The following is a 27665-nucleotide window of genomic DNA, read 5'->3' as shown; positions in this document are numbered from 1 at the left end:
GCTGGGGGAGCACCACTGGGTGCTCATCAAAGTCCTCTTGCATTTCAGTTCAGAAAACACAAGGGTCTCTGTTTCTGGAATGAGTAATTGCTCCTTAACAAGGAGGCTGGAGTCTCTGCTGTAGTCCTGGAGAAATTACTTAACCCCAGTAAAGATAAGGGAGTGAGGATGGTGAGAAGAAAAAGAAATCTTACAGCTATAAATGAAACTGTTTTGGGTAAGATGTCATGAGAGCATGATCATGGTAGTTAATCTCTCAAAAAAACCCAAGAAGGACATGAGGAGATGGGAAGAGGGACGGGTTCCTGAGCTACCAGGTTTCACCTGGGAGGAAAGCAAGTCCTCCTAGCTCAAGGCTTCCAAACTCTAAAAAGCAATCAAAGATCAGGTCAGCTCTCTTGGACCATCTTGAACACATGATATGAGAGAAACTTGTATTAATTCATGCACAACCACTGAAAGCTGTTGTTAACATGGTTTCCCTGGATCGGGATAAGCTTATTTCCTTCACATTGTGGGTTTGGGAGGTGGGGGGGGGGAGGAGGTTGTTTGTTTGTTTGTTGGTTGTTTTTTGTTTGTTTGTTTTGTCTTGTAATTCAAAAGGAGGTATCAGTGGAAAATTAGGATGTTTCCTTGAGAAGACAGTGAGGCATTAGTAGCTGTGTTGAAATAGCTTTATCCATAAATATTGATGAATTATTCACATATTTCATTTTATGGACATTGGAAAGCTCAAGACTCCTTTTCCGCTGAGGAAGATGTTTCCTTGGTCATCAGTAGTGGGCCCCTGGCCACAGGCTGGGTTGTCGCCCCAGGACCCCCAGCCCTTGTTCTCAGCTGTTCCTATGACGTTTGGAATTCACTTGGGTTAACTCATTGGGACAAATCTCTGGTGCTGTGTTTGGGGAGCAATGTAAGAAACAAGATGAAGAGGGATCCTTCTGCTGTTGTGTCCTCCTGCTATCATTACCCTGACATGGGGATTTCCTCTGCAGTCACCTCTCTTGGGGCTCATGATATCTTGCAAGGCTGAGCTCCCCCTGGGAAATTCCTCCCACTCCTGTGATGATCTGGTTGTCACAGAATCACAGAATGGTTGGGGTTGGAAGGGACCTCTGGAGATCATCTAGTCCAACCCACCTGCTAAAGCAAGTTCAACTGGAGCAGGTTGCACAGGAATGTGTCCAGGTGGGTGTTGAATGTCTCCAGAGAAGGAGACTCCACAACCTCTCTGGGCAGCCTGTTCCAGTGCTCTGGCACCCTCACTGTGAAGAAGTTCCTCCTCATATTCAGATGGAACTTTCTGTGTTTCAGTCTGTGCCCATTGCCCCTCATCCTGTCTTCCTCTGCGCTGCACTGAAAACCCAACTCTTTCCAGGTTCCCTTGGCAGGCTGAGCTCCCTGAAGTCCCTGTTCTGCTCCTGGTTTTCTCCCCATGATGAGTGACTGCCTTTAACTGAGTTGTACACACTCTGAGCAGGATTCCTCACTCACACCCACTGGGTAGTATTTCTGTTAGACCCATTATTTGCCAGCTTTTCTACAGAGCAGCATTGAAGTCTCAGTTGAGGTGAGGTGGACAACCCCCCACCATCCCTCGTTTATAGACTCCTTACCCTGACAAATGAGGAGGCTGGGTGGATTTTACCTGATTTTCTTCTTAACAGATTCACTTAATATTATCCATGTTTCTTCTTTGAGACACTGCCTGTGAACATCACTGCAAAATACTGATTTATTAATTTATTGGGCCTCCTTGCGCTGAGATTGCCTGCTGGCCACAGCAGCTCTCCTGGCAGGCTTTCTGCCTCTGGTGTATTTGAGAAAGGGTTTATTGTCAACCTCCATGCTGTTAACAAGTAGCTCCTAGGATTTCTCTTCTGGGGCTGCTTTATTATAGTCTTGCATCTAATTTGCCTAATTTCTGCATTTGATTCCTCCTTTTTGAAAGGTGTCTGTTTGCTTTGAATCGCTCCATTGTGCTGCCTCTGCCCCCACCTTTGCCAGGAGAAGCTGGCTGGTGTCTCAGAGCAGGAATGGGTGTGCTCACAGATCCAAGTCCGCAGCAGGGAAAAGAGGGACTTGGTAGTCACAGCTTTTCCAGTAATTCTTAATTTTTGCTTCTGTAGTACTGAGAGTCTGTGTTTCTGTCAAATTTATCAACAATCCTTTTCACAAAATCCCATGAAGACAGATGTCCCTGGGGAAGACAGTCTTCTAAAGACTCTGGTCAAGTTAGAATAAGTCTTGGTTGTTTCCATAGCTTTTGGCCTTTTATACTTCCTCCTTGATTTGCCGGTGCTGAGGGGTTAGAGGTTTTTTTTAGGTAAACATATATATTTTTTGGTGGAACCTCAAGTCATATTTGTACTCATGTCCTCCATTCAGAAGCTACTCCTTGCCTGGTAATATTATCTTGCTGTACATATAATCCTTCAGTCATGCAAAAGCTGTATTTTTAGAAAGCTCTGCTTGGCTCCTACCTAGGGACATGCAACCATAAAGTTCATCACTGCTTGGCCAGCCCTTCCTTGCTCTCTCTGCAGACAGATGTTCCCTCTTGTCAAGCGGAATAGTCAGTCGGTAACCACAACGCTACTGTTGGGGAAAAAAAAAAAGAAAAATAGTCAAACAGCTTAGCTTTGGAAAGCCTTTCTCAAAGCATGTTGATAAAGCAAGTCAATAGCTGCTTGTTAGATTTTCTGGTCATTTTGCTCACAGAATTCAGCAAAAGTGCTTCCCACACAGCTTTTTTCGTTCACACCCTTGTAGACACAAAGAGGAACCCCTGTCACTGTTTGTCCCCAGGCAACACAGACGTGAGATGGAAAGCCCCTGAGCATCACCTCTGGCTTTGCACATGGGGGGCTGCTGTGGTCCCTTGGCACCTGCCAGACTTAACCCTGTGCAGCCTTCATGGGTGCTCCATGGGGTTCCGCTCTCTGGTGGAAGGGGACAGGCAGAGCAAGAAGCACCATGAGTGGAAATGGGAAAGAATAAATAGTTTCCTGAAACCCAGACAACCTTTTCCATCTCTTGGCCACCTGCTGAAGGGATCTCCATTTCCAAACACCAGTGGCAACGCAGTGACTCTCTTCAGGGACATCTGAAATGGTGACAGGTAGCCCCACTGGGAAAAGATATGTTTAATCACAGCACTTACTTACCCAAAGTAGCAGCATTCTTCCAGCACCTTTCTCCTCCAGTCCTTCAGCAGTACCTCAACTTTACACAAATCCCTGCTTTGTTTTGCTAATAGAAATAGTGCAAACATATATAAGGGCACTTTCTTTTCGCCATCTCCAGCTTGAAATGGTGAGGGGAAAAAAAAAAAGGAGTAAATATTTACAGCTGCTCCAACCAAGGTGGAGCAAAAACTCCAAAGTGAACTTCGATTTTGCTCTTCCTGTGCCAAGAATACAAACAGAGGGAGGTTTTCATCCCTGTGAAAATTCTTCAATTATTCCTAGTGACTTGATTATTTTTTCAGAGCAGGAAAAAACCCACTATTTTAAGACATCACTAGAGGAATGAATTTGACAAGCCTTTCTCCAACCAAATATTTAAATTATGAAAAGGGAAAAAAAAAATCCTGCGTGATTGACAAGTTCCTTTTAAATCACATAATACGCTGAACCTTACCTGACATTTCCGTGGGAGTTAGTCTAAAAAGCTATCTTTACATGCAATGTAGCAAGTGAACTGTTTAAGACAAGGGTTTGTAGCTATATGCGTCCTTGCTGAGTATTACTATAGGACTGTAAAGCCTGACAAACTTGTTCTCTTAAAGCTCCATGTCCCCAGGGGAGTGGCTGATGTGTTCTTGTTCCTTCAAACACCAGAAAAGTTTGGACTAACTATTGCCATTTATACTCTTGAGTTGTGAGGAACAGAGCTTTGTCTTAAAAAACCCCACTAATCCCAGGCGGTTGAACCTTAAAGAGGTGAGGGGCTTGGACTTTGAGAGGATGCTTGGCGAACCAATTCAGAATATTGTGGTGCTGGCTCTTGTGATTTTGTAACATCTCATGACATTGAATATTTTTGTTAAAGTTCTACTTACTTTCAAGATAATGGGAGAAGCTGAGGCTTAACTTAGGAAGAATTAGGAATCAAGTATCTAGAGCAGCCGACTGTAGAGAGTAATTGGCAAGTAAGATCCAAATGCATCCTAAAGTCTCAGAAAACCAGAAGCCAAATAAAAACGACTGTTGCTAGCTGAGCTTGCTGGAAAGATGCATGAAATCTGTTCATCTGGCTGTTCCTGTGGATGGAGCTGTTGAGCGCTGATCCTAAATTCTCCAAAACGCCACAAGTTTTCTGGATAGCCCCTTGTAGGAAGTTGGTGGAGCATGTGTTTGTGTGTGTGTCCAAAGTGGGGCAATAAATTATCACCCGCAAAAGCTATGGAGTGGGAAACCTGGACCTCCAATCCACCCAGGACTGATTATAACAGAAGTATCCCTGATAGAAGGTTGTGGGGTGCCCTGCATGTTACCAGACACCTTGACTTCAAATACCTGTGTGGGTTTTCCTGGCAAAACACAACACACCACCTTCCCTTTGGACACGCAACGTGGTCGGGAGGTGTCAGAACGTGTGAAGGCGCTGGCTGAGGATGGTATGTAGGGGAGTGGTGAACTATGCTGGGTGAAATTGTGGCTGTCACTTGCTAAGGGCTGCCCACACGCAGCCCTCATCCCCTGATTAACAACAGTGTTAAAATACACTGCTAGACAAAAAATACAGCTTTACAAACTTATTGACATGAAGACTTTAAAATGTGTGACACCTGAAAAACAGCTGGACACAGAGGCAAAATACTAACAAACAAAGGAAGCTCTGAGGCTGACTGTGAGACTGGTGGAAGACTTCTCCTGCCATCCTTGTTTGTCCTGCTGCGGAAATATTTAAGTTGTTACCAGAAACAGTTTGCAAAGGCTCACACAAAGCCACCAACTTGAACACAGAGAGGAAAAAATTGCTTGAGAGTTCTTTTGGGAAGGATTAGGTTTAAAATAATTGGCATTTATAAATTAATTTCACATCCTTTTGGAGCCTGGCCTACTAGCATTTCATGGCTTGACTGGAGCTGGCAGAGAGGGTGGGCACTAATTCCAGGGCCTGACTGCCAAGAAAAAGGAAAATATTAAGAGAAAAAATTGGCAGTGAAAAAAAAAAAGCCAGGGAAATACAGGGAAATGAGATTTAGTTTAGGAAAATTATTGTTCTCTGAGCCATGGACTGATTTTATGGCTGGCTTATTAGTCGCAGTCTTGCATGAGCCTGGCCTTTGTAATTGATGTCTGAAGAGAAACTGGTGGTGAATACAGCTCCCAGCACTTTTGTAGTTTTTAAATCCGTGGTTCTGTTATTTTTAATCATTTTGTTGGGTTTTTTCTTCTAATTCATATCAAAATCTTTTGAAAGCGGTGGGGAGACTCTTCTCAGCTTCAACAACTTTGAATCAAGCTGTATAAAAATAGATGCAATGTGCTTCAAGACTTCTGCTGCAGTCTTGCCAACTGAGTCCAGTAGCAGTGGAAGACCATGGTTCTTCCATTTTTACACCCAGCATTTTAGGATCATGATTACAGCCCACATTAGGATCAGAGCTCAGCCGAAGCCCATGTGACACCTCTCAGCGCTTTTGCCTGATGCCAGGTTAGACCTGAGAGATCTGGGCTTGCTGCTGCTGTTCTCTCAGGTGCTGATCACATCCATCCCCTCTGCATTTCCCTGGGCTGGTTTGACAGCAGAGAGATGCTCTACTGCCCAGGAGACATTTTGCACTGAGCTGTGCAGGGGATGAAAGGCTCATTTGCAAAAGGAAAATGTGTGTGGTGAAAAAAAAACCAAAACCCCAGGACACCTGGGAGAGTGGGAGTGGAGCGAGCGCACTGTGGAGCCCAGTTGCGAAGGCTGCTCCTCCTCTTAAGGCAAGTCAAGCCATGGCAAAACCAAAGAACCTGGAGTCAGAGGCCAGCCTGACTCATGGAGTAGCTGTGAGGACCTCTCTGCAGACACATGGCTTGCAAATCATCTCTGCTGGGGCAGACCAGGCCAGTTCTTCATATTAGTGCTTTTGGGGCATTTTACAGAGTGTGTTTTTAGTTATGACTGTGCAAAGAAGGCTGCTCTGCGAGGACACTGGCAGCCCAGGGTGGGCAGCACCTCACCACTGATCCCAGCGAGATTGGTGGTGAACCAGGAGCCTCCTCAGCCCCACGTGAGGCAGCTGACACTTGGCACCATGGTGGGGACTGGCTGGAGAGGAAGTGGCCCAGGGATAACACCCGGCTACCAGGTAAAATCACAGACCGAGAGGTCAGAGACGCAGACAGATTCAAGAAAAACTGTTGAAAACAGATTGTTAGTCAGCCTTGTGGATGGCAGAGAAGGACATGTTTTTCTCATTGGAAGAGAGCCATGATGTAGAAATAGACTGAAATCAGGAAAGAGGGCTGCAGCCGTAGCTTAGGCTGTATATTTAAACATTTTTGCTGTTGAACCATCTGGGCCTGGAGCTAAATTTACCTACAAATTATTTTCAGTGTCTCTAATTCTTGAGAGGTGAAAGGTGCACTTGATACTTTATGCCAGGAGGAAAAGCAAAATGAATGTCCTGGGGCAGATTTTCCCAGTGTGATACCTGTGTGTGGCTTTGGGTGCCTAATCTGTCTGCAAAACCTGCCTTGAACCCCAGGCCAGGTGCTTGATGTGCACAGAGCTCCTCCACAGCCAACATAAAATCTTGACTTGCATTCCTTCTCTGGGTAATTCTGTACAATGATAAGAAATGCAAATGCACTCATACCTTTTTCTGCTTTTATGTTGTTACTGATTTAGTTTTTGAACCACTGCTAAAGGAAGACTGTTTCTGCGATTAAAATACTTATGGGAGATCCAGAAAGTCTAGTTTCTGACTCAGCTCAGTCAAATTTGCTCTGTGACTCCCATGCACCTGGATCTCAGGAGAAAGCCCCAAACCCAGGTGAGGCCTGTCAGTCCCCTAGACATCAGGGAAGGTTCAGCGTGGATCTCTGATGCCTCACAGGGAGAACACGGGACAGGGACTGACAGGTGCTGGGTGGGAAATCTGTATTTTGCAAATCTGCAACTTTTGCAACCTTCCCCCACAAAATGAGGCACCCGCAACTAGTCCCAAGGTGAACAGTGCTACAGAGAAAGAGAACACCACTCCAAATTTGAGAGGCCTGAGTGGCTCCTTGGGGACTGGCTTACTGATTCCTCCGAAAGGCAAACTGATGAGGATGGCTGCACTTCCTGCTGGTCAGGACTTACATGTCCCAGTTCTCAGGGGTGCCCCAATATGTACACTGGAGTACTGAGTCTTCAGCAAGTCTCACTGGGTTCAGGGTAAGCAAATCTCTCAGCCTCTGCCTGTGTTGTTTCTCCTCTTAAGGTAATTTTCTCATTTAAATGGCCCTGTGAAAATGGTTCTTTCTGTTTTCTTTAGAGAGAAAAGTGTGGAAGTATCTACTGGACAATCACATCCCAGAACTGGATTTTTTCTGATCTTAAAACAAGAACCTTTGTTACTGCCCAATTGCTGCCTGTCAACTTGGGAAAGACTAAAAGTAATTATATTTGGGGATTAGAGAAATTGAGCCTCAAGAGACACGGGGCCTTTCAGCTTTTTAATGCTGTCGAATGCATTTTTCTCTTCTGTGTGCCATAAAAGTAATAAAATTTAAATATTTTATAAAAGTGGTCTGTGAGGGGTGATGGTATGGAACTGATCCAGTGGTTCAGTTTATCTATAATATAAAAATCCCCACAATGAAAGTCATAAATGCTTCCATCCATCCCACATGATATTTGTAGCATCTCAATCAGAAAGACTTTCTTGGTAATAATGCTCTTCTATCTAGCTAGTTACAAGCATGCTCCTTCAGAGACTTTTTTTAACAGCGTGGAAAACTCCTCAAAGACCAAAATATGTGAATAAGATTTATTAATCCTGTAGCCCCTGTCACTCACAATAATGCTAATAATCCATAAACCTTACATCATGTCTGACATCCCTTGTGACAAATGCATCTCTGGGAGACAAACAATAAATCCCGTGTGCGCTCTGCCCCCTTCTCCTCTGCCTCAGTGAGGAAGCCCCAGATTTGGTGCAGCTCTTCCCAGCTACCCCGGTTCCTTCTTGCTTCCCGCGCTGGCAGGGGACTGACACAATCCCTGTCCTTCCCAGGGGACCCCCTCCTCCAAAGCCATCAGTATTTGTCACTATATTTGCAGTCAGGGTAGCGGTAGGCAAAACGGGAATCACAAGACCGAAGAGGCTTCAGGAGCTCTGCGAGCTTTGCAACCGCCTCGTTGACACCCTGGTCATCGGTGAGGCCATCAGCACAGTGCTGCAGGAAGCTGTCTATCTGACCCTGCACAGGTTGCAGGAATTTCCCGTTCAGCAGCTTAGGCAAAAGCTCCTGACACACCATGACAAGGCTGTGCTTCTCTCCGATGGAGTCACAGGACACAAAGGCAGACTGACAGTCCACAGTCAAACAGCTAAATATATCTTTGTATTCCTGCTGGTCATCAATCAGCTGGCTCCCTGTTAGAGACAATTAAACCAGTTGTTAGAAGCACGATAGTGAAATCTTGGGTAATCACATATGTCTGTACCTCTGTATTAACATGGGGCTTGTCACTATCTAAAGGATACGGCTACCTTTCACCACCATGTACTCCGTGCTGTAGCTGTATATGGACTAATTTTCTCTCTCCTGAAATATGTATATTTTTCTGAAAGACAGAGCTCTGCAGAACTGCCTGACAGAGGAAGTGGAGAGGAGTCTGTCAAGTCAAACTGATGCAGAAGAACAAGAAGAACTGGAGTACTAACCTAAAATGTGGAGTTCCTATAAAAACTACTGCAAATAGTCAAACCCATAATTTTTCCACGTTACCCAAAAACATTAAACTGCAAAAACAGCTCAACAAGCTGGACTCAAGTCAACATCAATAGCTGTTGGGACAAGAAAAAGAAATCCAGTGGAAAATTCTCTGAGAGCTGCTTCTAAATATTTGAGATCTACTCAGCTGAATGTATGAGATGAGCAAAGGCCTTTTGAAAATTTGAACATTCAAAGTAAAATTGTTAAATTATTGGTGGGATAGTCTTTGACTAGCTCTGCTTCCAGGAGTAGACTAATGTAACCTGTGAAAAGTGATTATGATTTTATGTAAAAAAGACAAAAGGGAGATAATGGTTATTAGTTAATGTGATCAATGCACCTGAAGAGAGTCTGATTTGACCCAATACTTAAAATAAATGAAGTTCTGAAATTTCTGCTTGCATATATTGACATTTGTGTGGCAAAACTTTAGAAAGAGGTGATTTAGGAAGACTCCAAATGTGAGCATTGAGCACCGTGCATGTTGAATGCTGGTGCTAGTCACAGAGGGGGTCAGGCAGGACATAAGCGTCCATGGTCAGTCACCAAACCACTGACTCCACTAATGAATTTCCTGTCACCTTCCCCTCGCTGAGCCCTCCTGCAACAGAAGCACAGCCCTGGAGCCTGCCGAGTACCTTCCTCCTTGTCGATAATCCCCAGTGTGCTGGCATCCCGGATAAACAGATGCCCGTTGCTGAAGACGCCAAAGGTGCCACCATCCACGTGGGTGAAGTAGAAGAAATAGTTGAGGTCGTTGGTGCCCATGGAGCGGAGGACAGCGAGGAGCTGGAGAGCCAGGTCAGCGGCTACCTCAGGAGCAGAGCTGAAGAAGTCGCGCAGGGGCCGGGTGCTGGCGCTGACCACCAGCCGCCCGCAGGAGCCCAGGTACCGCGGGAAGGGCCATCCCTCCACGTCGGGGAAGATCTGCCGGGGAGAGGGGAAATGGGGGCAATTGTCCCTGCCCTCTGGCCGCTAAACCATGCTCACGGACCCACCTCCCTCTTCCAGGACTTTCAAGTGCTCTGGTCAGCTCATGTTTTGCCTTCTAAAGCAGCTCAGCACCCTTCCACAGCCCAGCCTTCTCCAGCAGCCACGGAAGATGCTGGTCCTTCCTGGAGTAGCTATGCTGCTATTTTTTCTCCCCTATTTTTAAATTAAGAAATATCTGATATTTCAAGACCTATTCCATGAGGGAGACTCACCAGAAAGTCCAAGATAGGTTTCAAATTCATGAAAATTTTAGGCACAGGAGAGATAATTCTAGGTGTCTTTATGGAGTCTTTGATGTGTCTCTCATGAGCACTGCATAGCTGAAGTCAGGACTTGGAGGTGAGGTAGGGCTAAAACAGTTTTCACTAATTCATAAGAACTGCCTGGACATTTTGTAAGAGACTTTGCAGTCTGAGGGACAGAAGTGCAGACTGTCTGCTACAGTGGGGACACCTGGGCTGGACTCCCCACATTCCTGCAGCTTGTGCCAGCATGGCAGTTATCCCAGCTGGAAAACAAACCTCATGACCGCTGAGTTGTGCCAACACAAAGCTTTCTGCCATTCACAATATAGCTTGTCTGTCTCCCCAGCACCACTGACCCTGGCAAGGCAGAGTTATGAACTCATCCAGTTTCGTGTTTAAGGTTGCTTTCTCCTTCTGTTGTAAAGGCGTTTTGGACACCTGTGTAAAATCAAGCCATTTCTCTTCAGCATATTTTCTCACCTGTTTAAGCTGCATTCCCATATCTTTACAGTGCTGGGAGACGCAGTCTCATGCCCCAGTGAGCTGTGGCTGGGGTGGCTGAATGACCCTTGGGAGACTCCCAGAGCACAAGCACCATTCCCCCTCCATGGGCCTGGGCAGAGCCCTGTGCGCTCCCCTCTCCTGGGGCAGGAGACAGATTCTGCCTCTCTTCTTCATGGTATGTCAAAGGGCTGGAGGTAACAACAATGAGAACAGAAGGCTGAGGGGAGACCTTATCGCTCTCTACAACTACCTGAAAGGAGGTCATAGCACGGAGCGTGTTGGTCTCTTCTCCCAAGGAACAAGTGACAGGACAAGAGGAAATGGCCTTAAGTTGCCACCAGGGGAGGTTTAGATGGTATATTAGGAAAAAATTCTTTGTGGAAAGAGTTCGGAAACCCTGGAACAGACTGCCCAGGGAAATGGTGGAGTCACCATCCCTGGAGGTGTTTAAAAAGTGTATAGAAGAGGTTCTTAGGGACGTGGTTTAGTGCTGGAGTTAGACTACGGTTGGACTCTATGATCTTGAGGGTTTCTTCCAACCAGAATGATTCTATGATTCTGTGATAAAGGTGGGACAGCAGTGGTGGAAGGGTGAGGCTACTCCCAAAGGGACATGCGTAAAGAAAAAGAGGAGCCAGGTGCTAGAGGAGGGATGTGAAGCCTCCCAGCTCTCTGCCTCCAAACTCAGGGCTCAGTTGTATTTGGGATTCCACCAAATGCCTCTGCAACCCTGCACTATGGCATGCAGCAAGTTATTAGTGGCATGCAAATGGGACAAACAGTGCTGGCATATGGAACCTGGCAAATCAGTGCTCCTCAAGTCCACGTTCAACCTCAACTCTGTGTCTTGGTCCTTCCACACTAAGGCATGCTCTTTCTCTTTTCTAAAGAGGCTGTGATTTTGAATAATATATTAGCAATGCAAACGTAGTACATACACCACGGATGTGTAAAACCCTGGCTTTCACAGTGTGCTAGTGCGATAACTCACCTGGGCTCTGATTTATTTAAGGGGCTGGGCATCCATGTCTCTCCACCATTTCACAGGCTGATGCAAGGAGCACAGCACAGGTCTACCTGTCTTCAGCCACCCAGCCCCACAGAAAAAACACACTTCATGAAGGCTAGGAAGCTTGCCAAAGGCCAGAGCTGGGACTACTCCTCAGTTTGGGGCTGGCGCATATCTCATGTGAGGGTTTGCTTGCATGGGGACTGTGGGGTGGCATTTCAAGCCAGAGCAACGTGGTATGTACCTGTAACAAAATGGGGTGTGAATTCACTGATAGGGTGTACAACAGGCGCAGTTTGTCCCGATCAGTGAGGTGGTCCATGTAGATGCTGCCAGCGTCCGGTACCTCAGCGTAGCGCCGCACTATCCTGTCCAGGAGCCTCTGGGACGGGCAGCGCAGCATGGGGCTAGACAGGCCCTGGAGAGAGCGGAAGACATGACAAAGATGTTTATTTTCCAGGCTGAGATGTCATGATGTTCTTGGCCAGCGCTGGGGTTACGGGCACCTCTGTGCTCTACCCACTGCACCTCTGCCCCCGACAGCACAGCTGCTGATGGGTACAGATACATGAGGGCATCCCTACAGTAAACCCCCTCCTAGGAAAAAAAAAAAAAATTGTGCCATCCAAAAATGCCTGTTCACAGCTCAGGCTTCCAAAATGGCAGTCAGTCTTAGTGGGAGAGCCATGGACGCTGCAAACCTCATCTCCTCCCGACTGCGTGGTACAACGTTGCTCCACACCAGGAGGCCTCCTCCCTCCGCTCGGGCTTCCAGCCCTGGCATCCCGGCTCGCTGGTGGGGGTCTCCCTGCTGTTAAGCCAGTGAGTCACTCCACTCATTAAATAATGTCTTCACTTCGCTATTTGCTTAGCCTGTGAGCAGCTTTCTTGGAAATACTATTTGTTAAGGTCAGTAAACATGCTTTGAAAATGTAAATAAACACTGTATGGGGGTACGAGTACAGGATATTTTTTTTTCTCTGATAAACTTGTTCATTGACTATCAAAAACAACAGCCTGTGCCTATTTTTTGTAAATACCAGCAACAAATAAAGAATTGTTGGGCTAATGGAATCAACCATCACTGTATTTCACCTTTCAGATTTGGAGGTTTAGCTTGTAAAATTGCACAAACAATCTATGGCTGGGACAAAGGACACAGAAATTTCTATCTGAGTAGTTGAAAAAGGCCTTTGTTTTGAAGTCAGTCTTCGTTAATAGCTAAGGAGAGCAGGTACATGGAGAGTTGCCCATAGTGGCACAGAAGTGCTGCCCTACCATGCCTCTCCTGGGGAAGGGAATTATGTTTTTGCTAAGGCTTTTTCTTCCAAATGCCAGTAGCCAGATTTACTCTTTTGGGCTTTCTTTACAATTTGATGGCTGGGAGATGTGCTTCAGAGGAAATGGCACTGGAGCTTGCATTGCTCTCTGCCATTCTTCATGCTAAGAGCAAAGGTGTGACTGAGGATCTCCCCAAATGATTTGGTAACTCTTGGCAGAGCTCTCTCAACCCATCCTGTGCGAGCTGTTTATTTGGCATAAAACACTTAATTACCCAGCCATGACAAAGAAAGGTACCAACAAGGAAAGAAGGAGTGTGCTGTTCTGCTGGTTGGAAGTGGCAAGGGGGGACCAGACCTTCCACGTCTCCTTCCCTGCCCCCCTGCCAGCCTCAGCGGGGTCCCAACCACCCCTTCCTTGGCCATCGGTTGCATGAAACAAGCCTTGAATGCCAATAACTGGTCAAAACTGCCTGAAAAACTCAACCGAAACTGCAGCCTTGTTTCACCATGTTTTGGTTTTGGTTTTGGTTTTGGTTTTTTTCCCCAAGAGGATAAAAGAATTTGTCAAAAATAATTCTAGTTACAAGTCTTCATACACTTCTGTCCTCTGGTGTAGCCTTATGAAGGAAGTATTTTTTGACCTAATTATCTAAAAGCATAGAAGGAGGGGAAGGAAGTGATGGTTATGGATTTCTGTTTTGCAGCGCTTGCAGGCGTGTTGTGGCTGACTCTATCGCTTTCCCTTTGGAGGAGAAGTGAGAAAAACTGAGGGGAACAGAGCTGTGTTAGAGACAAAAGGTGGAGAAAGTATCTGGCAGCTCAGTGCATATGCAATTATTTGCAGCCAAAGTTAGAAAGCCTTGCTGCCTCCAGGAGTTTGCAAAAGCTGAGACCCTTAAGAGTATACAGGCAGAAGAGAAACCATGGTGGCAGAGAACGTGTGAAAGTTGTAATTAGGTTTTCTTCCAAGGTCAGAGCTCATCCTGTTATGACAGACATGGACGTGGGCACACAGTGGTCAGGTCTGCTTGTTTTCTGGGGAATCATTCCAGGCATACCAGCAATGGTGTAGGAGCAGAGGAGCAGGGCTGGGTGCTGCCACATTTTTATCAACCATTAGTGCAGCTTCCTATGCTTTAATGAAGGCACATTCACCAGGGCTGGAGAGTGGGGCCAGAGCTATTCAAATGTACAAAATTCAGCACCTGCTCAAGTGTTTTGGCAGAGCAAGGCCTCCCCTTCTGACATCTCCACAGCAGAACAAGAGCTGAGGCCATAAAACAGACAAAAAGATGTAGATGGAAGAATAATCTGAAGAACACATACTTGATACACTGGAGATACTGATTTTTCTCACAATATCCAAAGTCCTTTGCAGTATGACTTGACAGACAGCTTTATGCTTTGTTTGTCATTGATATGGAAAGCTTCTTATTTGTTTTGATTAAATTTCCACATTTTTATATCCAATAATGAGTAGCTCCTGCAATGGCTACCTACATCTGGGTGTGATTATTTTTTTCCCCACTGCCCATTATGATGTGTTTAACACCCTTGTATGCTTATGTGTGTGCATCTAGTGTGGATGCACCCAGATTTCACTCTGATGTAAAGACGACCTCTGGAAGACAACTTTTCCTCGCTCTGCTTTCTCTTCAGCCAGCCTGAGGAGGGATGGCACACCTCGGGAGCACAGCTGCCTCCTGCCTCATATGCCTCCACCTGAGTGCAGCTTCACCGAATAACCAAGTCTGGGGTGGGATCCAGGAGGAAATATTTGGACGTAGGTGTCAGAGCAACTGCATCTCCAGGCTGTTTGAATCCAAGGGTTTTGTTCACCTGCAAAACAGAGAAACTGGGGACACTCCATGAAGACACAAGTCTGGTCCCTATTGCAGGCATCGCTGCTATTGCCCTCCTGTCACAGGGGGTCAAGTGCGGGTGGTGCCAGCAGGTTTACAGAAGGATGTCTCTGACGGTGAGGTGCAGGGTCAAAGAGGCGGCAGGTCTGAGAGGTGGCTCTGGGAGCCTGGTAAAGCCTGTTCTTCCCTAGGGCGGGTCAGCTGCCAGATCCGAGAGCTGCTGCTTGTGCACTGTGAGCAAAGGGATGCACTGGCCACGTAACCACAGTGCTGGCACATCTGCCAGGGGCTGGTGGAGGTGCCAGTCAACAGTTTCAAACAGTCCATCTTGGAGAGAGTGGCTGAAAATGGCTGGCTCTTCACCTTGGTATTGCTTTTGTTTGTCTTCCTGCAGCATTTACCAGGCTGTGTTTTGTGAATTTACAGGGCTTTAAATTTTCCCTGTGGGTAATCTGTGCTGGAACTAACCTGCTTTTTTTGTTGTTCTTCCCCTTGAACATGGCATGGTTTGAGCTGATGAGCTCCTGGGTGAAGCCGTGGGTGGCTGGGGCTACCGTGCAGGCTGAGGCCCAACTAAATCCTGCTTGTCTACAAGGCGGGCTGGATCTTAACACTGAAGAATTTGCTGTATCCAATAAAGATTTTCATCGTGGTGGGTGAAATAATCACTGTGGCAGGCAGTACAGCTGATAGTTGGGTCAGGCAGGGCAGGCAGTGTAAAGAGAAAAAACATTACTTCATGGTCTGTCATTTTGATTTGAGCACATTATGATGTGTTGTAATTCTCTGCTCTGTAAGACAAAATCACCTGAGCCCATTAGCTCTCCCCAGTGCTGCTATATAGGAAAAGCTACAGGAGGGGAGTACAGACACTACTGGGCGGCCACAGCTTTGTGAAACAGGATGGGGCATCATGTTAGGCATCAACAGCATTGTGCTGTTAAAACCTCTGAAAAGAGAGAGTGGGCAAAAAAAAGCCAGAAGAGCAGTGCTGCAGGTGAGCATTTGCAGCGATGTATATCTCTGTGGGGTTGAATGGCTTGGGCAGGGTCACCCTGTAATCTGTCGTGGCCCACACAACAGGGCTGGGTCTCATGCAAACTCACACACACTGTATATCTGAATTATCGTTGCTGAAGGATGTTTTTCAATTCAGACCACTGTGAGACCAGCATTCATTTTGCAGAGCACATGCCTGATCTTACATAGTGATTGCTGCCCAAATCTGGAGGTGGTGAGGGTAGAACCCGGGGCCTCTGGATTGCTATGCTCCTCTGTGTATTGAATTCTATTCTGTATTAGAAAGGATTTATATCCCAGTTAGGTTTTCTGCTCGATTTACAGAACAAAAGAACCATGAAAACATGAGCAGAGCAATCCTGAGGCCACTGTGCAAAGGTCTTGGCCTCTCTGAAACCTCCTGCACTCTGTCCAGCTAAAATACTGCAGGGGTTGCTGAAATGTCGCATGGCCCCGGGCATGTCCCCCCAGGTTCACCCCTGGAGCCAGAGTCAGCTCAGCTTCCTGCTGCTGCACAAGGAAATTCAACCACTTGGGAGAAACTGAATCTGTGCAAGGCCAGGGTGCTCCAGCCAGTGCCTCTGCATGGTGCTGCATGGGTGTCCATGTGTGTGCGTGCATGTGTATGTGTGTATGCATATGTACATGCATACGCATGTGCATGTGTGTCCGATCCAGCCAGCTCATCTGGGGATTCAGTTCCAGAAAGGACAGGGTAGGGAAAGCTGTATAGCACATCAAGAGCCTTTTAAGGAGAAGGATTTGGTCTCAGCTAATGACTTCACTTTGCAGCAGATCTGAGATACCACAGAGCTACATTTCTCCAGTTAGTTCTGCACCCAGCAAATGGAAGTTTTAAGCTCTCAGTTCCTCCTGTTTCACATAGCACTGCTGTGGGGGCAGCACAGTTTTGCAGAAAACCCTTGGACACTCCAGCAGTGCCTCGCACCCAGCCTTGCCCTCCCGCAGCCCCCTGCGATGTTGCCTTGGGGGACAACAATGGATGGTGGGTGCCTGGGACGCTGCTGCCTACCACCCTGGGAGGGAGGAAGTGCCCCTGCCTACAGCCCACAGACTCAGGCGAGGGATGCTCTGGGTGGAAAAGATGCATATTTGCCCCTTCTCCCCAGGTTACTAGCAGAAATACAGCATAGCTTAGCTCCAAAGAGCACGTGTCATCCTGCACCCCACCCCCTGGGAGGGTGCTGGCTTCAGGGTAACCTCCAGTGTGAGGCTGTCAGTACCTGGAGTCAGTCCTTCTGGGAGCAGCTTAGGCACAAGCCCTGGTGCTGCTCCTGTTCCTGCTCCTGCTGCTGCAGCATGGGGTCTCCCGCTCTCCCTCCTTGGGCGTGTGGCTCCATGGGGTAACAGAAGTGGAAAAGCTAAAGCAGCATATCTTTAGCACTCAGCAAAGCTGAGTGGATGTGGCAGCGTGCGGGCAGGAGGAAACAGTTGCCTTTATAGGAAGAAAATATAAGTTGCTTTTTCACAGCCACTTCTCTCTTGGAACTGGGGAGAAGTATTGGAATAATCCTTCTCTGCCTCTCAGAGTCTTGTTTAGAATACATCCAGCCTGTACCCTGGCCCCTGCACCTTGCCAGTGGATATGCTGCTGTTTGGATGAGGTGGGGGGATGTGTGTGCATTTGGGGAGTGGACTTTTGCTCTCAGACTCAAGCCAGCTGCTGCAAAACACACTGGTGTGCCTGCTGGCTGTCCCTGGCTGCCTGTGGCGTCCCTCGGCATGAGCAGGGCTCTGTCACCGTCCCTCCTCTGGAGCCTGCCCGCACTGCCATGCTGGCCCTGCCTGCATATCTGTCTGTGCACGCCATGGCCGCCTGTCTGTCTGGTGACAGTGACCCCCTGCTTGCCTGTCCTGTCTTTGCCTGTGACACACCAGGACTGCAACAGAAAGGGCAGCATGCTTCTTGGTGCCTGAGATCATTTGCTATAGATGACAGGAGGGTGAGGGATCGAGGCTCTAGCTCCAAATGTCTGTGCTGCTCACCCTGCCGGCCACAAGCAGAGTGGTCCAAGCTACCCTGGTCAAAAACCCAGCAGAAATATCCCACCTTGAGCTGTTGCCATGTTTGTGTGCATGTCCCTGTGTTATCCCCATGCCTGAAGCCAGCGAGTGCTATGGCTTTCAGTGAGCCTTCAGCCTCAGCCTGCATGAAGAGTCAGGAGCTGGTGCCCTCCTTGCTGGGGCTGAGCCCCAGCCTTGGCCAGGCTGTACCATGGGGCTACCTGTGGCTGGGGTGGGGGGTTGGCCCTGGGCTGCAGCCCTTTTCTTCCCATCAGGGTCTCATTTTACTTTTCCCCTCTGACAGTGGGCTTGGCTGGGGGGACACAGGGCTGCCCCTTTGCCAGCCAGGGCAAGAAGAAGAGATCCAGCCATTGTCTAAGCTGACCCTCCACTTGGCGAATTGCGCCTGTACCTCCTTCAGACCCTTTTCCCTCCACCCCAAAACCACATGGCAACCCCTCTTGGGCTCCCCACTCCCCCCATTGGTGAGGGGCACGGGGACCGTGGGGCACAGACCTGGACCAGGTCGGGGGTGAGGCGCTTGGCCCGCAGCCACTTCTGGAAGCGATCTGTGCGGCGCAGGGCGCGTTCCAGGCTGCAGGTCCTGGTCTTCAGCAGGGAGGTGCAGATCCGCTTGTCAGCCCGGTCGTGCCGGTACTTGGAGGTCAGCCGGGTGATATCGACCAGCCGCCAGCTCTTGGCATCATCGGTGTAGTTGCCCGAGTAGCTGAGCAGGTAGCTGGGGGGCAGCTTTAAATGAGAAGAAAGCCAGGTGTCAAACCTGCCAAACCAAAACGAGAACCCCACGGAGAGCGGGTTAACAAGCCACACAGACACCCCCACAGCACCAGCGCAGTTGCCAGCCCCAGGGGCTTCCTGCCATGGCACGGCAAAGGCCGAGCGACCACAGGCAGGCGGACATGGGCACCGGGGTGAGGAGAACCAGCCAAAGATGTCGGCCAAGGAAATGTGCTCTGGAAAAAAATGTCCATCTTTGCTTCCTGCTTAAACCATCCCTTGTCGTGAATAGTGCCATGGGGCAGGGAATAGAGTGCTCAAATGCTGTCTTTTGGGCTGTCTAAACAGAGGGAGGGAAGGGAGAGAGTGATGCAGGGTTTCGTTTCACAGGGAATCCCTGGAGTTTTGAAATTTCCTTAATCCCAGAGAAAGGGCCCGAAAAAAGGAATGCTCAGCACTTTAAAGGACACTACATGACAAAACCTCCTGACAATAAATGCATTTGGGAATATCAAAACGACCTTTTGTTTTGAGGTGGTGACTTTAACTCAGTACTGGGGTCAACAGGTCCAGCATCTCTGGCTGTATTTTAGCAGCTGGGATGAGTGACCTCCCAAGGCAGTGTCAGGGTCTGGGGTGTGATGCGCGGGACAGGGAGACACGTGCCCTGGGCGTGTGGCACCACTGTAGCCACAGGAATCTTGCATTGATTTGCTCCCCCTACACAGGCACAGGAGAGGAGCATATGGGCTGGGTAATTAGGCTGTGATTTTTTTTTTTGTTTGTTTCAGCAGCCCCCTCAGCTCTTCCCACAGAGCTGTCACACATGCAGGAGCTTAGGAGCACAGTGCCTATTTTGTAAGTAGGTCTGTAACCTGCTCTTGGAAGGCGGCTGAACTCCGACCTTTGGTTTGGCCAACGTCATGCATTCACTGCCTCTAAAACCTCCTGCCCTAACCTCCTTACCCAAGTGCGTAAGAAAGCACATTCTAATTTAATCCAACCATAAATTAAAGCCGATAGCTCAGAAGTGAAACAGGAGAGGCAAGAGGTTCTCTGCAGGATCAGCTAGCTGGAGTTAGATGAAAAGACATTGAAAAATCTGAAAGCTGATCAGCACAGAGAAATTTTGCGGGGATTAATGTATGCTGATTTCAAGCAAATAACTGGTTCAGTGACGCTAGCCACGCTCCATAATCAGAGACCGACCATCATCCTCCCCATGACCCTTCTTGAAGGCAGCACCTCTATCCCCTTACCCAACATGGATCTGTGCAGGGGAGGGAAAGCCTATCTCCCTGAAATGCTGGTGCTTGCCCTGCCTTTGCTTCCAGCTCTAGTCACGTGCCTCCTTCAAAACGTTTGCCACAGAGATGCTGGCTGACCAGAAGTGGAGGAGCCTGGACTCTTGCAAGAGCAGGTGTGGGGGGTTCAGGCGTTTCATTCATTTGGGCATTTTGCCCAATATGAAACTTAAGTTTCTCTATGATTAGGGCATCTGACATGAAAATAAACACCTTACCTTTTTTTTTTTTTGGGGGGGGGTGGGGGGTGGAATTGGGGGAAGAGGGGTGTCTGGTTTTTGTGCTAGCCCTAAAAGGCAGAGAATAATTGCTATGCCTCACTGCGATTTGTTGTGCATCACGACCCCACCCAGTGCATAATCTGCAAAGCAGGGGCAGTGTGCCAGACACGTACAGGGAAGAGATGGCTGTGGGCTAGGCTCCTCTTTCTTTCTTCCTTCTTTTTTTTTTTTTTTTTTTAGTTAAGCACTAATGTGCCTTGTGATTTGGCTCAAGGGCGTGTGCTCAGGGGAGCTCACGTCAGGCAGATACCAGGAAAGCACCGCCTCCCACATGAAGGCGGGGCACGGATGTGTGAAATCCTGGGCTAAGCATTAGTTTGAGCATGGATGGAATTATTTCCTCCGCAGAGCTCCCGGGGGAGAGCCACGTGGGCCTGGGAACCCAGCATGGGCCGCAGCAATTCTGTATTTGGCATCATTTCTGGGCAGCGCAGCATTGGCCTGGCACACTTGCCGGATACTTTTAAGATTCATCATCAAGTTGTGCTGTAACAATAATTCACTCTTGTATGAAGCCTTTTAGCTAAGGACCTGAATGCGCTTTAATTAAGACTTTCAGTAAGATCTGTGTGAATAACTGAGTCACGAATTACAGATTTTAGATCAACCCAGAACTAAATGTTGAAGAAAACCCAATTTGTTTTTCTTTTTTTCCTGGATGAAATGAAGTAATTTTTTTTTCAGCCATAATAATTTTGCTTGCATTTGGAGTTTTAAATTTTTTAAAGATGAAAATTTAACAAGTTAAGCCTTAAAACCAAAAATAAAAGAATGCCATATAAGAAAAGCATCAAATTGAAGCATTCCAGGTTTCCCAAACTTCCTTCCCATTACTTTTGGCGAAAACTCATTGCCAGTATTGGCACAATTTTGCAAATAGTTTTGGTCAGCTCTGTTTCACAGTGTTTTGAAAATCTAATGTTCTATGAAAACTTCTGCTGCTGTCTGTTGTTAGGCAGGCTTTGGTATTCTCATTTACAGATGCATAAAGTTGGGCAAAGATAAGGGAAGTAAAGAACATTAGAGCACAAGATGTGTCACCAGCCATTCTGGGAACAAAACCCACATCTTCCTTAGTCAAGCCTGAATGCATGTTGCAGCTCCTGGAAATGATGGAAAATTGATGAAGCAATCAGGATTAACACAGAGAAACAAAAAGTGCCATCTACCTTTGTGAACATGTCAAAAGGTACACGGGGGTGGATCAAAGAGCACAAGCGCCACTGAAATTTCCCCTGTTTAAGCTTCCACTTGCCAAAAAATCCTGGCTGTTTAAGAAATCAAGTGGGAGAACAAGTTTAACCCCTGCAAAGAAAAGCCTGGAGCTGACTGCTCAGGAATACATTTTTTGAAAGTTACCCCTTCCAAAGTGCTCTGAGCAGAGCTATACATTATCATTAATTCGTGTGCTGCACTGCCTGCAGGAAGCCAACCGCACCTCTGGTTTAGGAAGCCCCTCTACATTCCTTGAGGCAGAAGCATCATGCTCCCACGTTTGCTGCTCTGCACTCCCAGACCCCGCTCAGACCCTCTGCACACCTGCACCCCTTTCCCTCCGTGCCCTGAGGAAAGCCAGCGTGGGGGTCTCCTGCCTACCCTCACATAGCACCTCTCTCCCACTCCCCGTGCAGCCAGAGGCAGATGCTCGCTGCAGAAGGCTACTGCTACTTTTGGCAGGGGTGAAGGAGTCTGCACCGCCCCAGCCTTTCCAGTGGATAAGCAGGAGTAACCGAGACAGTGCACCTGCAACAAGCTGCACCTGTGGAAGCTGCTTTGTACCTGGTGGTAGGACCCTAAAAACCCTGCACAGGCAAGTGGCGAAGGGCCTGCAGGAGGCAGGAGCCAGCCCCTGTGCCACCCCACTGCAGATAATAAAATGTAGGGCAGGCCATACCCCAAACGCATTCTCAGCCCCTGCAGACCCACAACATCCCGTGTCAGCCATTTGAAAATGCTGTTAGCAAATCCATCCTGCTTTTTTGACACAGGAGTCTGTGCTGGGCTGGGAGAAACCCAGCAATGCTGTCCTGGCCCTTCTCAGTGCGGCTGCACCTGAGTTACTGCACGGCCTGGTGTTACTGTCGGCACGAGCTGAGGGAGACAGAAAGCCAAGAGAGCAAAGTGATGATGGCTGGAACCCCCTGTGTGCCACAGCGAGGGGTGCCCTGGCATAGTACAGCCACAAGCTGCCTTTTTCCAACAGCAGCAAATGAAGGATGGATGTTTGGTATTACAAGTCCACCCTGGACAAACCATTATGGTTTTACTATGGTACATTTTATACGATAGTTTAAGATAGAAATGGTGATTTGTCCAATATTATACTACTTACATTATAGCATTACAAATACAGTTTTACTATAATCAGTTCTTGCCCCTCAGGCTTTTATATCTATAAAAGAAAGTGCATATGGCTCTATAAATCTTATCAGACCAAATAAACCCTTCCTCTGCCAAGCACTGCCTTTAACTTTCTCCTCAAATACACTGGCAACATTTTCCCTGCCATCGTCAGATATGCTCTGCTTTTCAGCTTAAAACTGTTTGGATCAATCGATGACCACTTGGACAGCATAAGTCTCATTGACTTTGAGGCAGAGGCAATTTCTGCCTCTGCCTTCAAGTTCTCACAGAAACCTCCCAAAAGTGTACTAATAATTTAGCCCTATCTATTTTTGAGTGCATAAGAAACCTATCGTGCAAAATTCCTTTTGCCTCAGGCAGGTTTAGGCTGCTTTTGATCTTAGTTAACATGCACGTGAAATTCTGCACATTTGTGTTCTTGCACCTGGTACAAAATTATATAGTATGTTTATACGTTTACAGTTAACATAGTATGTTGGAAGCATATAAAGCTAAACCACCTTTACCTTTACTGAGTTGCTCATAATAAAATACTTCCAGTACATCTAACAAACAGATTTCTTCCTTCCCTCTTTCCTTCCCCCATCACTCTCTTGAATTGTTTTGGAGCCACTCTTAATGCCAAAAGTTGTGCCTTTTACTCTTGCTTTCAGATTATAGTTCAGGGCTGACGTTTGATCATGTTTGTGTGGCTTTAAGAGAAAAGAGACAAAGCAGCAGCTTATAGAAAGTAATTAAATAAATCACTAGGCACTGCAAAGGCAACTGGGTGCTAAGTTATTCTTTGCATTGTCTCTCATTAAAGTACTTGGAAATACTAACAGTCAACTTTTAAGTTACTATGCAGAATGCTTTAAAAATTACTGTGCTGAGTTTCTGACCTTATTTCTTCTTTAAAGAATTTCTTGCAAATGGATGTCCCAATGCAGGCGTTGCATTTGTCAAGTCCCAGGAAAGTCCGGCCAAAACTGTAGCTGGGTTTGAGGTGGGGTGCAGACGGAGAAGCTGTTGCTGCTGTGGAAAGATTACAGCTCAGAGCTAAAACCAGAAGCAGCATCAATGAATCTGCAACTCTGGAGCAAGGGCAACATATCCAGCGCCCCATCTACAGTAGTGAAGAGCTCTGCCTTTTTCAAGTTACCCCTTTCTACACTTTCGATCTCTTTCTGATGACCTCAGCCTACAGTGGTGAGTCGTGAAACACGGCAAGATACATTGGGTGCAGGAGACCCTGCCACAGTTCCCATCCTGCCAGCTGGTCACTGGCTGTATCGGCTTGAGTTTTGGGTGGGAAAGATATGATGTAGGGTGGGGAGAAGGAAATACATGGAGGATGCAGATAACTTGGGTTGCCATGGTTACCTTTCCTTTACTTGGTGCAGCTGCTTCGGCCCCTGCTGACCCTCCCATCAGCCGACTTGGAAAACAACACGAAGAAGTGCTCATCTGCACTTTGTGCAGACAAATGAAGGATATCCTGTCGCTTGAGCAAAGGGCATATGTGGGACACTTAGTAAAAACTGATTTGGAAGGAATAATAGTGTGGCAGAAATGCACATTTTACCAGAAGCCAGACCTTAGTGTTGCTTTATTTCTGGAGATTTGCAACAACACATCGCTTGACTTCTCGGATGCTTTCTTGGCTCAGTTTAGCCCTTCTCACAGAAGCACTGAAAAGACTGTCAGGTGGAATCATTGCTGTTTTGTTTCTTGAAAATAGTGTTGTTTAAAAGCAATTGCACCCCAGTGTTTCATGCCATGGAAAGCAGGATAGACTGAAGATTTCCAACCCAGCTGACGTAACAGCTTGGCCTCTAAGCCACTCTTGGAAAATGGGGCTTTTCAGCAAGACTTGCGTGCTTTTGAGTATCTTTTCCTGATGGTCCTGGCACTGGAAAGAAGCTAGAGAAAGAGACAGGGGCTAACATGGAAGCTTGCCAGAAGTTTCAAATGTGCTTAGAAACTACTGCAATCATACCCAGAAGTCACTCTCATCAGGCCAAAGATTTTTAAGTTATGGAAACTGCTGGCTGCCCATCCTGACCAGGATGCTGGGTGCAGGACTACTCTGCCTGGCCTGAAGTGGCTGGGAAAACAGACCTTGAAGAGGTGTCCCTTGTTGTACCCCATCCCCGGACCACAGCAGTACAGTACGTAGCGTGCTGCTAGGGTTTGCTTCCCTACCGTCCCCAGCTTGTTGCATTTTGACTGATATGGGAGGCTCTCACAGACTGCATTTTGCCATGGGAGCTGAGCAGAAGCAGACTGAGGCTTTGGAGACTTCTCGTTCCCCACTGCCTGCCCCGAGCTGGACCACTCATGCCATGTGGGCAAGCCATTTCCTAGTGCATTTTTGAAGGCAAAACCCACGCACTGTAGCCATCCTTTATTATCCCCTCCGGCATATAACCACAGTCCGATGGGGCTAAAGGAGGCATGAGCTGCAGGCAGCTACTCCAGGGTCTTTGACTGCCCTTCGCTTTCCAGAGGGGCTGCTGGAGGAGGGCAATCCTAACAGCACAAGGCAGGGAGAGAGCACAGCTTTGCAAGCTCAGACACTCGTTAGTTGCGTCACTTGGGAGTTCTGGGGTCTTTGCTCAACTTCGTACCCTTGTGGGAAGTTTCTTCGTCTCCCAGTGCGTCCTGACACGCAAAATGGAGATCCTGACGTTTAGGGTTTGTCTACAGGACACAGTACAGATGAGGATAATGAGCCCTGCTGAGAGGGAAGGGGGATGTAATGAGCCCCGCCAGCACTGCAGATAAGAGGGTCTGGGCAGTGCTGGTATGTCGGCAAGTGTATTGAGCACACAGCTCCCCATGTTCACATTTGGCCTTTTACTCTGGTATATAGCTATTTGGGTTGTGCTGGTGGAAAGAGCCATACCAAGGATAAACACTGATGTTAACTGTTTCCCACATCCAGAAGTTTATCCCTGGCATTTCCTATTGCCAGTACACTGCTCCTTTCCCCTCCGCAGAAATCAGCCCCTCCCGCTGTTTCCTGCCAGTAGCTCTGCAGCAGTGGCCACGTTCACATTGGTCCCTGCCCAACTATTCCCCCGATGACACCAAAATTAAACACCAGCAATGTGTCCTTGTGTTCATTGCATAACACATAAAATACATATAATCCAGTGTCTTTAATGTTTTAATTGTCTGCCTTCGGTCTTCAATTTTCCATTTTAAGAGCAGAGACACAGGCTCCCTGCCACTTTGGCCTGCACCGCCCCACAGCGACCCATGGAAAGGGGAGGGCTTCACTACCTGGAGCTGGTGACTGTGCCTTTCCCACAGTGAACCTCATGTTCTGGGACAAAAAACCACTACATGGATAGCAGGGTTTCTGCTCTGTTAATGATGCATTGATGGCCATATTTTTTCTGCACTTTTGCATAGTTTAGGCATGTGTAAAAGCTGTTTATCTTTCCCTAGGAAAAGCATGCGTAATTGTGTTTTCTTACAGTGTATCACACCTGCACCACATGTGAAGTGTTATAAAAGCAATTATTTATTCAAAGAATGGGATTTGATCCATCATGCTCACCTCGAGCTTGCTGCTGGCATTTGCACTTGCCCCCAGGGTCTGAGGCCCCTCATTCCCCCAGGCATTTTCGCTCAGGCTGGGTTGTCCCCGAGCACAGATGATATGCATAGGAAACACTAATTCATGCTCATGGCACTGAAAATAAAGCTTAAAAATGAGTACATGTACCTCTTAGATAGCCTAAAATGGCAGCCAGGATACCACATCTTGCTGCATGTTGTGAGAGGGGCTGCGGTTCTGAAAGCAGCCTTTTTTAAGAAGGTGGTTCAGCAGACAACGTCAAACCTGTATTTGTTTTTCTTCTCTTCTGGTAACATGGCATGTAAGTATTGTGGTACGTGGCAATTGTCCAGATCTGCAATAGCCTTGTAGATCCTCTGCCTGTGACAGGTGGAACTAGTAGGTCAGATTTTAAGGATGCTGATCACAGTGGCATCTGCTGGAGCTCAGCACTGCTGATAGTTTGGTTTGAACCACCTGATGAGAACCTCAAAAAAACCTTGTAACAAGATACTTCTATGCAACACTGTTAACCATGCAAGAGGGCGGTTCCAGTGGCCATAATGGAAAAGTCTAATTAGTTTTCTAGAAGTTTTCATTTTTAAAAATTTCTGATACGGACCAGAACGCATGGGTAGCCCTATTGAGGTCACACCAAGTGCAGCAGAAAATTTTTGGAGTGGTTTCTACCAACAGAAGTTAAAAGGTTTATTTAGACTCTGGGCTCTGATCTCTCTTCCCTCAATATTCCATGAGGACTGTGGCAACCTGCCAGGTACCCCATATGAAGCACTGCAGGCAGTGCTTACGCCCACCCTGGCAGCACAGTCCCGCTTCTGGCCACAGCCCTTGCTGGCAGTGGAGCTTTTGGGTCCTGAAAAAGCTCAGTTTGTAGAACCCCGTGTCTGTGGGTTCAGAGGGGATTGGCTGCAGTCTCCATCTACTCATTGAGCCTGTAAGTGGGAGGTGACCTGCCCTCCCCTGCTGCTGAGCTGCTGGCTCTTCAGGAGATGAAGTGAAGGTAGGATGAGGCTCTTTTAGGCAGATTTTAGCACCAATGGCAGCTGTCTGTTTTCTGGGGGTACGCAGCCTCAGACTTGTCTGGGCCAGCAGCAACGCGGAGGTGTCTCAGACTCTTGGTGGCTCATTTCTCTCCTTCCTTGGTGGAAGCATGGTCTGAATCACTGTGAGGGTCCTGGCTTTCAGGATTCGCAGCCAGCATGGCTGCCTGTGGCAAAGCAGCAGCTGAAATGTTGCTCTGCCGTATTTATGTGTGTGGAAGAGCAACAGCCAGGAGCAATGCTGCACTTGCTGAGCTGCTGCAGGAAATGCAGTGTGCATGGCCTGCACTGTGCTGCGCCACGAGCCATGGTACCTGGGCTGGGAAACAGCCTCCCACAGACTGGACAAAGCAGTTTGAGTTATACTTTCCTGGAAGCCACAAGGGTACGTATTCACTGGTCGTATAAAACTGGTCTGATTTTCCCAAGTATTCATGGGATGAAATACACCTTTTATTTAACCTGCCTCCTGGTCTGCACCCAGTCCACTTGTGCAATCCAC

At 47.6% G+C, this 27665-nt stretch overlaps 1 protein-coding gene across 1 annotated transcript; it reads right to left on the bottom strand.

Moving 5' to 3' along the window:
- Positions 1–7961: 7961 nt before the first annotated feature.
- DIPK2B (divergent protein kinase domain 2B) lies at positions 7962–23830 on the bottom strand. The gene is made up of 5 exons (XM_065862729.2): positions 23437–23830; positions 18385–18649; positions 11923–12096; positions 9566–9854; positions 7962–8584 (listed from the first exon to the last, which is right to left on the bottom strand). The coding sequence occupies exons 1-5, from the start codon at positions 23658–23660 to the stop codon at positions 8244–8246; spliced, it is 1293 nt and encodes a 430-aa protein (XP_065718801.1). The 5' UTR covers positions 23661–23830; the 3' UTR covers positions 7962–8243.
- Positions 23831–27665: the final 3835 nt, after the last annotated feature.

Source organism: Patagioenas fasciata, chromosome 1 (assembly GCF_037038585.1).
Source record: "Patagioenas fasciata isolate bPatFas1 chromosome 1, bPatFas1.hap1, whole genome shotgun sequence".
In the NCBI taxonomy this organism is placed as follows: Eukaryota; Metazoa; Chordata; class Aves; order Columbiformes; family Columbidae; genus Patagioenas; species Patagioenas fasciata.
The sequence above is the reverse complement of the archived record's forward strand: the minus strand, read 5'-3'. Positions and strand labels throughout refer to the sequence as shown.

Excerpts from the sequence above, each read along its gene's own strand:
- DIPK2B (XM_065862729.2), bottom strand. The coding sequence starts at position 23,660 with ATGGGGCGCTGGATATGTTGCCCTTGCTCCAGAGTTGCAGATTCATTG. Across the intron at positions 18,650-23,436 it reads TTCTTTAAAGAAGAAATAAG|GTTTGACACCTGGCTTTCTT; the intron begins GTCAGAAACTCA and ends TTGGTTTGGCAG. Across the intron at positions 8,585-9,565 it reads GATTATCGACAAGGAGGAAG|GGAGCCAGCTGATTGATGAC; the intron begins GTACTCGGCAGG and ends TGTCTCTAACAG.